Source organism: Vicugna pacos, chromosome 22, assembly GCF_048564905.1.
Source record: "Vicugna pacos chromosome 22, VicPac4, whole genome shotgun sequence".
Classification (NCBI taxonomy): Eukaryota; Metazoa; Chordata; class Mammalia; order Artiodactyla; family Camelidae; genus Vicugna; species Vicugna pacos.
This window is the reverse complement of record NC_133008.1, coordinates 14,887,153-14,902,757: the sequence shown is the minus strand read 5'-3', so window position 1 is coordinate 14,902,757 and position 15,605 is coordinate 14,887,153. Positions and strand designations below refer to the sequence as shown.

General features: G+C 44.3%; 1 protein-coding gene across 7 annotated transcripts in view; it reads left to right on the top strand.

Moving 5' to 3' along the window:
• The window catches only part of TENM2 (teneurin transmembrane protein 2), a 462,232-nt gene that overhangs the window by 268,210 nt on the left and 178,417 nt on the right, over positions 1–15,605 (top strand). For all 7 annotated transcript variants that reach the window (XM_072947258.1, XM_072947260.1, XM_072947265.1 and 4 more), the window contains one exon: positions 7,954–8,159. In XM_072947258.1, coding sequence (XP_072803359.1) covers positions 7,954–8,159 — 206 coding nt within the window. The remainder of the gene's footprint in view (positions 1–7,953; positions 8,160–15,605) is intronic.

Sequence of the window (15,605 nt, the reverse complement as noted above, 5' to 3'; positions counted from 1 at the left end):
CTGGGGTCAGCTAACGACATCCTCTGGACTAAATTGGGCCAGTTGCATGTCTTTGCAAATAAAGTTTTATTGGAGCACAGCCCCGTTCATTCATTGTCCGGGGTGCTTTTGCTCTACCGCAGCAGAGCTGAGTGGGTACACGGCCCACAAAGCCTAAAATATTTACTGTCTGGCCCTTTACGGAAAAAGTTGGCTGGCTGCTCTTGATCGTGTGCAGATCCATTGCTACTTTTCTTGGACTTGCCTGTAACTACAGATGATTGGCGACTAGGGAGAAAGACTAGACTCCTAATACCAGTTTTTCCTTCTTGACCAAGAGTTAGGTATAATATATTCTTGATAACTTTGCATTGACAGATCCTCTGTAACAGAGTGGCTGGACACAAACGCCAGCTCCATCACTTGGCAGCTGTGTGGATGTCAGTAGGTCATTTGTCCTCCCTCAGCCTCTGATTGGTCATCTGCAAAATGGTACCCCCTCCTTCATGAGCTTCCTGTCCAGCATGAATGAGACAATGCTTACAGAACACAGTGTGTTGTATCGGGCACTTAATAAGAGATCCATGAATATTCGTAGTCGTCACTGACATCATCCTAACATCTCTCAGTCGGTCCATTTAACGAGCCTCCATGGGCTGCCACTTCTGATGAGATGCTGTATTTTCCAAATGCGAAGGCTGCCTTTAGAATGTCAAGCCAGATAACTCTGCCTCTTCCTCTTCGTCCTTTACCTTCAAAGAATTAAGTAAAACCCCAGTGAAGACTTCTTCTCCAACATGTGTGTGATGAGGTCAGGGGATACAGGACTTCCCATCCAAAAGGACCAACGTGCAGAAACGAGCTGGCCTGCTCCTCGCAGCATTATTTGTCTCACTGCAGCTTGAGTTCCATCACTGCCAGCCTGTCTGTTTTAAGCCCCACCATTCTCGGTTTATAACTCAGCTGTAAACATTTATTTGTGCCTGGAGCACATTTCTTTCCTACCCTTTGAAAAAAAAAATCAGGATTTCCAGATGGTATGCAAGTTGGAAAAAAATGGCAAAGACTGTTATTCTGTTTAGAAACATGTTTTTCTACACTTGCCCTTTCAGCAAAAACTTCATAATGATTTTACTAGTTGGCTTAATGTACGGTACTAGGAGCCAGATTAGCAGGGAGGTTGGTAATTCTTCCTCTGGCTCTCGTCAGCCTCTCAGTGAACACAGCCCAGGGTTTCAAAATGATCACTTCCCTGCATGGGGCTTTTTCAAAGTCAGTGAAGTTCCCAGAAGGACAAGGGGTCATTATGTTAGAGCCAAACATTACAATACTGCACGTCTGCTGGCAAGTACCCCACCAGCCTACGTACCAGAGCGACCACTCCCTTCATTTTCGAAGCCATGCTATTCTGCCATTGTTACAGATGGGTACCACTTCAGTGCATCACAATGGTGGATTTCAGCTCCTGATTGCCAACCACACCCTGCTCCAAGTGGCATACTTTCTGTTGTACATGGCATCACCGTGGCTTGACGTGGTATTAATAATGAGGTCATAATTTGCTACCTGCTGCATTCGCCCTGGCTGGCATCGGCACGCTTCTCTTTCAGAGAGACCCTCACACCCAGAAGTTGGTCCCTGTGATTCGCGTGGATATACGTCTCTTTGCATCTCTTGTACTTAGTCCGGAGTCCAAAATGCAGTAGCATATTGGTTACACGTGTGGGTTTCAGAATCAGTCAGACGTGGCTTTTGTTCCCAGCTCCACCCCTTAAGAGCTGTGTAGCCGTAAGGCAAGTCACTGTTTCGGTCCTTTCATCCGAAAAGCAGGAAAAATAAAAAATGATAAAGGAATCAGGAGATTACATGGTAAGCAGTGACCACTCAGTAAACTTTAGCTGCTATAAATAACGCTGATCAGCTGAACTGCATGCTTGATGCAGACGCACGTTCACCTGAACAGTCAGATGTATAAATGTCTGTTAACACTCTGAGCGGCAGAGAGTTGGCCATTTTTATCTAAGGTGACAAATCGAGGTTTCAAAAGATGTAAAGGCCACGGGTAGTCCTGAGTGCTGGAGGATTTTATAGAAATCACTGTTGCTGCGTGATGTTGTGAATACCGTCACAGGTGCCGTGGACGTGCGGGATGGACGTCTGTTCCCCTAGAGTAGGCAGCCAACAGCAGGCTGCTGGTGTCTCAGCCGAGCTCTAGTGAATCCGATTTCCTTCGGAGAGTCTTTTCGCCTATCTCTTGGTTAAACAGAACCCGCAGTTGGCTGTCCTGATTCCCAAATAAATGGAAACGAGGTGTAATGACTGAAGCAATCTTCTGAATTCAACTTTATTTGCAATAGATAAAACTATGTGAGGCAGAATAATCTGCAAGGCAGATTTATGCCAAGGTGCCTCCAGAGTTCAGTTTAAGTTTGGGAAGCATTAATACGAGGCTTCATTTCCCCGGTATGACTCTGAGTCCATTCTCTTTATCACTTGTTTGGGGAGTAGTCTCGCTGTTTCGGTAAATGAATTATGGCAACATTTTCTGAAATGATTAGCTTCTAATGGGGCTGTGGAAGGCTGTCGTTTTGCTCGACATCAGTCTTATTTAACTGGTTGGAATTTTAGGTGCATGTTTCTGAAATAGGCAAGCGCTCCACATTTCCATGAGCAATCTTCCGTGGAGTTATAGAGGTGAACTGTCCTGTAAAATTGATCATTAGAGTGCTACCTCTGAAATCCCCGAAATCTCATCTTCAGGCTGGAAATGAACCGGCCAGAAACACTGTGTCTTAAGCATGTGCTTCTTAGGGCAAAACCATCATCATCTCCACCTTTCACTGGGCAGCTCATAGATAGGGAGAGAACTTAGACGTGGAAGCCCCAGCTCTGGGAGATGGACGCTGGACTCTATCCTGCTGGTCAGGACAGCCATGCTCAGTCATTACCTATAACCCAAGCACAGTGGCCAGATTCTCGCAGAGTGGTTACAGAATGGTGTTAAATTCCTCTCTTCTTGATCCCTTGGCTATAAAATGTTAGTGTAACAATTGGCAAATTTGAGGAAGAACCATAAGACAGTTAACAGCATAGTAGCAATGTTGATTTTCTGGTTTTGATAACTGTACTGTGGTTCTGTAAAAGAATGGCCTTGTTTAAGGAAAATCATGTGGAAATATTTAGAGGTAAAGGAGCAACCTGTCTATAGCTTAACCCTCAATGTTTTAGGGAAAAAAATTAGAATGCACAAGTGTGTATACATTTACGGAATCTGGGTGAAGGACGCGAAGGAAACTTTGTACCATTTTTTGAAATTTTTCTGTAAATCTGAAATTATTTCAAAGTGAAAATTGTACATATATATATATTTTTTTAATATGGGGGAAAAGTGAAAACCCCCCTTGGCAAAAGCATAACTCAGTTGCACATCTGGAAGGTTTAGTTTGAAAGCAGACACTAGTTTGCTCAAAGCAACGTCACTTCACTTTCTAATAACCCCTCCCGCTGTGGATGTCACACACGTACACGCTTTGTAGCACGTACCCGGAGATAACCCTCCTGGCTCGCTCTGTCGACCACAGTAGACTAGAGTGAAGTGCCCCTTAAGGCGTCTTTGGGTCCAAACCACTCTTACTGGAGATAAGGACAAAAAGACCTGGAGAGCTGACCTGCCTAGAATTAGCCAGCTACTTACTCACAAGGATGAGAGTTCACCAGAACAGTTCATTGACACCCCGATTCCTTCCACAAAAAGTTCAGCTTCATCAGGATTAAGACCCTTACCTTTTGGTTGTTGCTCCAAGGACCTCTCCACTAGACTCCAGCTCCCCTGGCTCGTGTGCTTGCTTGTAAGATTTTATACAAAAGATAAATCAAGAGTTGACTCATGATTTTTCAAAAGGATTCGTATGGACGTTTTCTTTCGATAGTATATTTGCCCAGAGAGCTTTTCAGAAGAGAATTTTTTTTTAAGTCAGTTTACGTGCAACTTTCCAAAGTAAATCTTCCTTAAGGCCATTTCAGCCGGTAGTCACAGGGGTTGTGTTAAAAATACCCCCTCGGAAGGGCAGGTGAAGCTTCATTCAGTTCACCAGGCATCTGTAGATTACCCATGGTTGTCAGGCACAAGCCACAGAGAACCCAGAGGTGGATGTGCAGCCCTGCCTGACCTCAGGGAGTGCAGTGTCTAATAGGAGAGACTCGGGAAGGCAAGCAGGTCAACACAATCCCCAGCAGCGGTGCTGCGGGACGGCTCAGCCTAAGTGCCGTGGAGACTCAGAGAAAGAGCCTGTTTATCTGGTGGGAGGCGGGACATAAAGGGGAAAAAAGAGGTTTAGTGTGAAGGTGCCGTTGACCGGACCTTAATTTCGGTGTTACTAAGTGGAGCAGGTTTATTAAGAAAGTAAGCTAATCAGTAAAATAACCAAACTGGCTTCTAGAAGTTCCCCCCACCACCACCGCCAAAATCAGTAATGGAAATAGATCCTGACTCCCAGTTTTAAGCTTGTCCCCATAGTTAAGTCTATTCCAGAAGAATTCGACTCTCCTCTCTTCTGGATAGATAGCTAGATGGACAAATAGATATATATACATGTCTAGGCACATATATATACACATACATACCATGTATACACACACTGTCTTTTCCTTTCTAAAATTCTTTACTCTTTAAAGAAAGCCAGATGCTGTCCCTCATAGTTTTTCACTCTTTTTAATTAATTCAGCATCACTAGCATTTATTTTGCAATTATTATGTGCTCGGCACTGTGCTAAGCCCTTCTTTGTGTGCTTCCATTTGTCACTCCCGCCCTGTGAGATAGTTACTCTTATTGTTCCCACTTTAACAAAAAGAGAATGAAGGTCCAGAGAGGTTTAGCAAATTGCTGGAGGTCACACAGCAAGATAGAACCAGAGCCAGGATTTGAACCCAGTTCCGTCTGGCTACAAAACCTGTATGTCGTCACCCAGGTGCACTGCCTCCATGAGCGAATCTGAAACCCCAGGAGCAAGTGTGGCTCCAAGAAGGTAGCTTGGGCTCCCCGGTGGGAGCAGCCAACATACTGCTCATCAGTGTCCTGATGGTGGCATCCACTGAAAGGAGGGGGACCCTACTATGCTAAGAACCACATCCCTGAGGCTCGTTGGCTGCGTGTCTCCCAAGCAGCCACTCTCTGGAAGCCGGCTCCCTTCCCCATCTCTGGTGTCCTCATCTGGCTCCACGTTACCGAAACCTGCGTAGGTTTCGACAGCAGATTAGCAGGCTCGTGGGTGCTGATTTCCTGTTTCTCGTTCATATCCTGTCATTAACCCAGCAACCCCTGAAAGCCCAGCAGACGCGAAGGAAAGCTTATCTTATTAAGTTTAAAGATGAATAATTTCATTAAAATTCGATTTTATTCTTAATGCACTTCCTTAACTTGTCACACGTCTGATGGTTGGGGTTACTTTAGGTCTCAGTCAGAGACTCCTAAACTATTCTTCCCCAGGGTTTTTTTTTTTCTTTTTTTTTTTTTTAACTACATCCCTTTTTTATTATATCCCTTCCCCAAAAAATCTTTAACTTAGGGGGGAGGGAGAGCCTGTCGAAAGCAGCATTTTTAAGTGCAAATTAGTTTTTAATTTATAATTATCAACTGGTGATAACAAGTGGTTCCCCCTGGACATGCCATCATTTCAGCAAGATGAACAACACTCGATTTAGGCTTAGAGCCTCACCGAGAATTATCCTGATAGCTAATTTTTATTTGGTGCTTATTTTGTGTCGAAAACTACTCTAAGAGCTTTGCGTGGGTTAACTCATTAAAGTCCCGTAACAACCCAGTGAAATAAATAACAACAGTGTCCCAGTGACACAGATGAGGGAGCGGAAGCGCAGAGAATGGGGGCACTTAGCGTGCGTCAAAGCTGGGATCTGAGCTCAGACAGTCCCAGCCCAGAGTCTGTGCTCTCAGGTGCCATGCAGTATTCCTCCCCTTGGGAAAATACTTCACGTCCACCAGGCCATATAAAAATGTTTGGTGGGGGGTGTGGCGGAGTATAGCTCAGCGGTAGAGTGCCTGCTTAGCGTGCACAAGGTCCTGGGTTCAATCCCCAGTACCTCCATTTAAAAAAAAAAATGTTTGGGGAGCAAACCATTGTCCCCCTCTGAAGAGCTGAGCCACACAGGAGTTTTCTTTTCTTCTTAACTATGTTCTGTGGTGGAAGCTTCCAAATTTCCCTGAGGAGCCGCTCCCTAACCTAGAAGTCAACCGTTTCTTCTTAAGGTCCAAACCCAGGTGTCTCCTACTCTCTTTTAAGCCCCTGTTTACTTTATATTTGATCCACTATTGAGCTAAATAAAGGGGAAAAATAACTGTGTACCCCCCAAGTCACTCTGTGGTTTTCTTCTATACTTTAGATACGGAAAACCTTTAGGGATCCAAGGATGTTGCCTCTCCGCTTTATGATTGGGGAAACTGGCACTGAGGTCGTTGGTGAGTCTTGCCTTGAGGCAGTGGCCAGACAGTCACAGAGCCAGGTCGGCTAAGTCAGAATGCTTCTCTCACCTTTCCTGCAAGCTCTGAAACCTTATGACCTCTCCTGACCAATACTTCGGTGATGTTTTTGGCCAAATACAGATAAACATTTTCAGAAGTGTGCTTCCATTATGCGGGAAGGGAGCTTGCTACCCATCCTTGCCCATCAGGCTGAAGAAGTTTCCAGATCCACAAGACCACCAGAGTGATCCATGAGAAATTAGGGAGACCCTCCAAACCAACATGTCTTTGATTCTTTCTGTATTTGGTTTCAACTGGGTTAGAAGTTCTCAGGAAGATAAGAGATTGTGATTTTGTGTTTTCTTTCAAGTTCAGAATCCATCTGAAGGAATCACAAATGACCTGTGTAAAACTGGCTTCCAGCAAGGTTTCATTCCCATTTTAGAGAGGAGGATAATGAGGTTCTAAGAGAGCAATTAACTTGTTTTTCTCCGGCAACTACGTGTAATTCCCAGCTTTTCCTTAATTCTGTATGTGTAAAGGAAACCACCCTCAGAAGTGTAGGAGACACTGGCTGGTTTGTTGTTATTAAGAAATCCGCTGTTTAAAATAGGAATTTCTGGAACTTCTATTTTTTTTTTTAAGTAGCATAAACTTTTTTTTTTTTAATTGAAGTATAGTCAGTTACAAGGTATCAGTTTCTGGTATACAGCCCGATGTCCCAGTCATGTGTATACATACATATATCCATTTCCACACTCTTCCTCATTAAAGGCTGCTACGTGGAGCTCCTATTTTTAAAGTTCTGAAGGATGCTGAGCGTGGGCAACCACTGGTTTCTGTATAAGTGATTTCGAGTAAGGCAACGGAGGCACACCAGCGTCATGGGGAGAGGGGTGTGGTTTCTACATGGTTCCTAAGTCCTTCCCTCTGGCAAGGAAGGGGTCACACCCAGTACTGGGTCAGCCTGAGAGCAAGTCAGCTTTTTCTGTTGAGTTACTTTATTTACTTTGGACTGATTTTTGTTCACTGCTGCTTTTTCTTTTTCTTTTTTTTTTTTTTAATTTATGAAGATGTCAGAGTATATTGGACTTGTTTGTGGCTGGAAAGAATAATCCAAGGCTGCAAGAATCAAATTTGGTGCCAAATTAATATCACTCTCCCCTCCCCTGCTGATCGTTTTATGTCCCAGTCATACGTGGGGTTGTTGGAAGCTTTACACGTACTTATCGGACTCCAGCTCTTACAATAGTTTATCGGGAAAGAGCAATCCCAGAAGTTGCAGGCAGCCTTGTGCCAATATTTCAGATGCTCTGGGGTATGAGTTTATAGGTTTGTTATTTTAAACTGAAATGTTTTAAGCTCTGACCTAAAGAGAAGATGCTGTGAGTTTAATTGTCATATATTTTTTTAAATCCTGGCATCTAATCAAACAGAAACATAGAGCCAGCTAACATACATAAATGTCACGGACTTGATTTCGGTTCCTGTTTTCCAGTTTCCTGGTCCTTGAAGAACAGCAGCATAGACAGCGGCGAAGCAGAAGTTGGTCGGCGGGTGACCCAGGAGGTCCCCCCGGGCGTGTTTTGGAGGTCACAGATTCACATCAGCCAACCCCAGTTCTTGAAGTTCAACATCTCCCTCGGGAAGGATGCTCTCTTCGGCGTTTACATAAGAAGAGGACTTCCACCGTCTCACGCCCAGGTATGAGCATGCGTCGTAGAGCCATGAGTTTAAAAAAAAAAAAACAAAAAACAAAACAAAAACTACCACTTCACACGCACTAGGATGGCTACAATCAAAGGAGAAACAGTAACAAGTGTTGGCAGAGATGTGGAAAAACTGGAACCCTCACACATGGTTTATGGGAATGCAAAATGGAATGGTCACTGTGGACAGAAGTTCATTAGTTCTCCAAAAAAATTAAACACGGGATTACAATATGATCCAGCAATTTCACTGCTAGGTATATTCCTACAGAGGATGGAGAACATTATTTCTCATTAAAAATAGGCACAGATGTTCATAGTAGCATTATTCACAATAGCCAAAAAGTGGAAACAACCCAAATGTCCATCAGCTAATGAATGGAGAGACAAAATGGGATATGTTCCATACAGTGGAATATTATTCAAACACAAAAGGGAATGAAATATTATGACAGGCTATAACATGGATGAATCTTGGAAATATTTTGTTAAGCGAAAGAAGCCGGATACAAAAGGCCACAGATTGTATGATTCCACTTCTATTGTCTGGAAGAAGCAAATCCATAGAGACAAAAAAGAGATTAGAGGTTGCCAGGGGTGAAAGAGGAGGGAAGTGGGACTGCCTGCTAATAGGCATGCGGTTCTTTTAGGGGTGGTTTAAATGCTCTGAAATTAGATCGCTGCGATGGTTGCACCACACAGCAGATATACTAGCTTGGTTTCTTTTCCAGGAAGAACTTTACATCCTAAGGAAAACCAAGTAGTGTTTTCCCGCCTCATTTGCTTTCAAATCCAGCAAGTATATAAAGAAATACATGAGGAAAATACACCAGTGGAGGGAAAAATACCCTTAACCGCCCATTTCATCCAGTCCAAGCTGACTTCAAAACATGCTGGAAAGGTATTCATCTAGAAAATTCAATTGGAAGAATTTAAAGCTTTAAACCCATTAGCGAATGCAAAGCAGTCAGGCCACCATTTCTTTGTCTTTAGCTCATGCAGACATTGCTAATCGATAACCACACTTTTTGCTCACTAGACTCGGTGCACAGGTACCTCCAAGAGAACCGTCAAGGCAGCCACCAGCAATTGACCAGTGTTGACTCTCCAAAGGAAATTTATTTGCAGTCCCATCCTTGCAGCTGGGAATGGCCGATCTAAGGGACTAAAAGGACTATTTCTTTTTTGAGCAGGGTGGGCTATGTGGGTTGGTATTACATACACAGCCCATACTGTGTAAGTCCCCCATTCATCCATATAGATAAACGTTTACTGGTCTAGGTGCTGATCATCCAGAGACGAGTTAGCCCCTGACTAAGCAGAATTCCCGATATAAAAACCCCACCTGCTTTTCCAAGAGATTCTTATCAAGAGAAAGAGAGGACTTCAGCTCAGAGGAGTCCCGGACACGCTTCTGTAACTTCTGGCCAGATGGCAGGGTGCTGGTCTGGGAAGTTGTGCACATTGTTAGGTGGTCTCCCAGGCCTTCAGGCTCCACTGTTTCTACTGACACATAATGAAGGGCTGACAGCAGTGAAATCTGCTTATTGGCATCATTCGAGGAAGTAGGAACATACCTCTGGGCGCAGCCACGCGTAACTTTCCTCTCGGCCAGTTGGACGCCAGGAGCTTTGCTGGAGAAAAGCATTCCTTCCTGACATTGTTCCAAAGCACGGTGACCCCCCTTCACTTGCATGCTCTGAGCAATGAGGATCATAGGAGGGCCAACAGTCACGGCCAGTCAAGGTGGTAACACTCTGAAACTGAGGGATGGTGGACAGCAGGTGGAAACCACCCAGCGTCCCCACTGCTGTGGCATTCAGGATGCACACCCTCAGTGGCAATGTCTCTCCTCCTTTTGTGGCTCTCCCACACTGTCCATCTCCTGCCAAGCCGGTGATTGTTCTAGCGATCGTCCTCTCAAAACAGCTCCACTCCAGGGACGGCCGCGTCACGTGTCAAGGGGAGGGAAATGAAAAGGCATAGGGGCTGCCGCGCGCTGAGGGTTTCAGTCCAGCTGCCAGTCTGGGAGTTCGCTGTGTGTTGGAGGGTCACGTAAGCGAGACGCAGTGCAGTTGACAGACACAGTATAGGGGCGCTTCTTTAAAAAAGAAAGGGAGGGAAAAACAGCTCCCTACACGGTCTCCCGTCCGTTCGCTGTCCTTACGAGCGTTCGTGTCCATTTGATGAGCTACATTTCCTGGAGGAGACGGCGCTTAGCTCCTCGCAGGGACAGGTGACTAACTCACGTCTCAAACCATTATAGAATTTCTCATTTCTATCGGCATATCCTATCAAGGAACATAAGTTCTGTGGGGATTGGCAGTCTAGCCAAGGTGACTCATCTGAGCTGAAAAGAAAGAAAAAGAAAGAAGTGGGGAGCGGGGAGAACACGAAATTCCATTGGCTGCATTGCATAAAATGCCTGTGCTTAAACTTTATTGAGTATTATGCTCTGACCAAGTACCTGCATGGTTTAGTATCCTTGTCCAAGGATATTAAATACAGAGGAGAATCCTTTCTTACCTGTTTAAATTTCCCAAGAATCAGAGTCTCTCCCAGATGACTTCTTGAAAGTGGCTTTCTACAGAGATACAGAGGCAGCGCGGCATAGGGGAGAACGTCCTGAAATTAGAGAGAAAACTGAGGATGGAAGCTTTGCTCCGTATTAGCCAGGGACCCTGGGACACACACCTTCACCTCTCTTAGCCCCAGTTTCCCCTGCCTCACGGTGTTGCTGTAATCCCACCACCACCACAACAAAAAGAGGACGGGAAAACACTCTGCAAACAGAAGCACATTATAAAGCTATGGTGCACAAGTGTTTCACTGTACTTGGAAATCCTGTGGGGCCCTAGCAAAGACTGTAGATAAGCAGTGATGCAAATATAGATTTTTAAAGCAAAATTAATTTTCTAGTTTTTTCTTCTTATCAAAAGACAAACTGTTTTCGTTGCAGAAAATTTGTAAAAGCACAGAAAAACAGAAGGAAGTAAAAACACCCATAGTTGGAAGCAGTCCCCTTTTGCTAAATATTTAGATAGTGTTTTTGCTGTTAAAAAAACATATCAGTAGCAGTTTAAAAAAAAAATAAGACAGAAACACTCAGAATCTGGGTGGCTTAAAACAACAGAGGCTGTTTCTTGTTTATGGCCTATATCTGTGGTTCTCAATCAGGGGCAGTTCTGCCCCCACCCCAGAGACATTTAGCAATGCCTGGAAATATTTTTGGGTGTCACCCTGGAAAGAGGTTGCCACTGACTGGGAGTGGCAGCTGGGAATGCTGGTAAACACGCACAGGAGAGCACCCACAACAAAGAATTATCCAGCCCCAAATGTCAAAGACACTGAGGTTGGGAACCCCTGCTCCACGTGTTCATTTCAGGTGACACTGGACTTTGCTCAGTGTCAGCCTCATTCAAGGGCGCAGAGCTGTGGAACCTCCATGACTAGTACCCCAAGCAAAGGAAGGAGAAGATGGTGAATTATGCACCAGTCCCCCAAAGACTTCTGCTTGGAGGTGTTACAGATCCTTTAAGCCCTTCTCATGTGGACAAAGCGAGTCATATCCTGACTTCCACGAGCAGGAAGTATGGTCCTCTGATACCCCTGTGGGTGAAGGAACGCCTGACATACCAATGAAATACCGGTGAGAGGCTCTTCTGGCTTACAACAAATGTTGGGGCACCTGTCCTTGTGGCTAGTCTTTGTGTCCACCCTTAATTTTTATCCTGAAAGTAACCCTGTAAGGATTTTATACAAATTGCCAAATGGTCCTTTTGAAAGTTGATACCAGTTACCCTCCCTACGCCCCCACCCACCAGCAATAGAATGGAAGTGCCCATTTTCTCTGCTCAAACTCTTGCAGAAAATAGATATTATTGTCTAAGCCTTGTGAGTTTGAAAGGGAGATATTAGATTGTCTTTTCAATGGAGCATTGTTATACTCTGCATTGCATTTTTTTAAGAACTATGCTAAAAAAGACAAAACAGAAAGAGTCAATCTAAACCATTCTCAAACTACCAGCTCGAATTCTTTTCTTGTTTATTTTGGGGTTTGGGGAGTTTTTTTCTCTGTTAGGTTTCTTTTTTATTTATTCATTTTTTTATTAAGGGATAGTTGACTTACATTTCAGGTATAAAAAGAGTATGGATGTAGAGGTATGTGTAACTGAATCACTTTGCTATACACCCACGTGGGTTCTCACGGGGATAGTGGAAGGTAGCCTAGCACGTCTTGCCAAGTATCCAAAGTCCTACAGACCCTGTCGGGTTTGCGTGACCCCAGTTCTGGAAAGGAAAGAGACGAGACGTTAAAAATACCAGTGATCATCTGAGCCGGCTGCCGTGCTAGGCATCAAAGGAAATCTCAGAAGCTGTAGCTACAAGGGAGGCTCTTGGGTGGTGAAGGCAAGTGAGCACGTTTGCCTGACAGTTCATCGCTGATTGCGGCTGATCTGTCAAGCCAAGTAAAATCCTGTGTGAGAACAAGTCAATAATCGGCAAATTAGGTACATGATTAACCGGAGACAACAGGACGCAGTTAGCGCTTGGGAGCCCTGCCGGGACTTCACCTTCTCCACAATCCTGTTTAGCAAATATTAAAAATGCCTATTTCATCACTCAGACTGATGGAGCCGTGAGCCCAGTGGCTTCCAGAGGCAACTGGGAAGCGTGGGGTGGGCTCACGGCTCCAGCGGGTTGATTACAGGGAGGTAGCGGGGATGAAATGACGCTAAGATAGAAGCAGATGCTGTCAAACCCGAGTGCTTTACCCTGAGATGTGTCTGCAGGATAGGAAGTAAACCCATCCACACGTTAAACACACTGAGCGGCAGGAGGGAGCTGTTTAAGACACCACGAATTGCCCCACGATCGCACCAAATCAATGCGAATACAGCAGGTGGAGCATGCCCAGACCCAGATCAAATGAGCTGAGCAAACATTCCTATTTGTTCTCATCAGCAGAATTCCCCTAAATGACATTTTTTAAAAAGCAAATTTATAGATGGAGATGAGTGATGTTAGCTTTTGCCCGCTCGGTTTAGCCCTTTCCAGGTCAGAGCCTTATTTGAAAATGAACTCGCCCTTTCCTTGTCCCCATCCCTCTTGCCCAAGTAAATGCACTGCACACAGTTTCCACTAGAGGTAGAGCTGACTGGATCCCTGGGACACTGGGACACCCGTGTGTTCCGAGCCGCCCTGGTTCTGTCGCCATGCCACCGCCCAGCGCCCGTTACCCAGACAGAAGGGCCCTCCCTGGACCTCACGTCTCCTCCGCAGGAGGAGCTGCACCCTGGGAGCTTAATGGGGAGGGAATACCAGGGTTTGGCTGTCACCTTGCATAACAAGTCATGTAGCAATTTAATTTCAGTTTGGAGGGAAGCATATGTTTTCCAGACCCTTCCTTTCTGAAAGAGCTTGAGGAGGTATGGAGAAAGATTCTGTGAAACCAAGAGAACCTTGGTTTCTTCCATATCGGACTAAATATGCTTCGGGAAAGGTCTTCCTTGAGAGACCCCTTGTGATTATCAGAATGCCTCCTGGCAGGAGCAGAAACTGCTACTTAGACCAGCGGGTGCCCTCCTGGAAAGCCACGAGCAGGAGGCATCTCAGGAGATGCTTGAATTTTACAAGGGACCTGATACTGCGGCGGGTACACGGGGAGGGCACTTTGGATGCTTTTCAAAACGGGCGATGACTGAATACTCAGAACTCGGGGAGAAGGTCGGAAGCAGAGAAGACAGGGATGTGTAAGAGGGGGCAGCACTGAATCACATGTTTTGACTGAGCAGAGTCTCAGACGTGCTGTGATTCAAGGGTGTGCAAATTTTCTAGGCAAAGACCTTTATCTTCAAGTGAAATCTTCTGTAGAACCCCATATATAACACAGATGAGCGTGGCAGTTTTATTAGCATAAGCATGGTCTGTAATTCAAATCCATATTTATTATTGTAATATTTTAACCTCTGTATACATGTGTTTATTGTACGTACGTGTGTGTGTGTGTAGCTATATATGCATTAATAGAGACACAGAGAGAGAAACTAAACTCACGAGGTTGGTCACCTGTAGGAATAGGTGAGGAGAGCGATACTGAGAATAGATCTAAAAAGTACTTGTTTTTATCCATAATAAAGCATTAAGGGTAAGGCGGGTCCCGCGCCATCTCCACATACACACACACACACACGCATGCCCACTTACAAAGACTGAGAATAAATATGACACAGTGTTAACATATATTCATTTGAGTGGTTGAAATATGGGTAATTTGTCACCATATTCTCTACGCTTTTCTTAATTTCAGTAATCTCTCTCTTTCCAAGAAAAGTGAATCTGTAACAGGCTTGAGTCAGTTTTGAGTAAAACAAGCATTGAGAGATTAGAGATGATGACTCTCATCTCGCATCTCTCTCAGGAGTCAACTTATTTCTGTACTTTGTTTTGTTTGCACAGTCCTGAGAAACATCCCAATGAGTATACATACGGAGTTGCAAATAGCACCTGGATTTTCTTTCATTGGTTCCCTTACAGGCCCTGGCTAGTCTTCAATTAAATTGATCCACAAGCTTGAAAGAGGAGCGATAGAAGATAATCGTTTCAAGGTTAAATCACTTAATACATCTAACTACTCTCATCCCTTGCCTTAGATACAGAAGTAGAGAGATTGCATCCCAAACTTAAAAGAAGCTATGAGACTCTCTTTATTTAAAAAATAAATAAAAACGTTGCTGCAAAGGGCAATGTTTCATTCCTTTTTATGGCTGAGTAATATTCCATCGTATGTATATACACCACATCTTCTTTATTCATTCATCTATTGATCAACACGTAGGTTGCTTCCATGTCTTGGCAGCTGTAAATAATGCTGCTGTGAACATTGGGGTGCAGCTACATGTTCACGTGAAATTGCGTTCCTGCTTTCACATCCTGACACCGACTCATACCTCTGCTCTGCCTGGCATTTGGTTGAACAGATCACCAGTGCAGTTGCTTTATACGGCTTTATCTGAGCAGGCACACATCAGCTGGGTTCAAAGAAAGCCCACTGCAGATCTTAAAGCTTCCTAATAAACGACAGAGTAACAGAAGTTTAAATCCATGTCGAGAGATATTAGGAAAAGCTTTATTGCAAGAGCTGCACAAAAATTAACAGCTTTTAAAATGTGAATTGAAACCCCTCTGAGTAGGGATATTTTGTAGGGAAGCAAAAGTTGTTATAAGACAAAAATCACCACTGATCATCTGATGCCTTATAAAAACACCCTCCAGTCAAAGGTCCCTCCCCCATTTAATAATAGTTTTAATAATAATAATAGTCAGCAATCTTTGAGGGCTACACTGTGCCAAGGACTGTTTCACATGAATTATTTTATCTTCACAACCACCCCATGAAATAGGCACTATTAGGGGCAGCCCCATTTTACACAAGAAATAA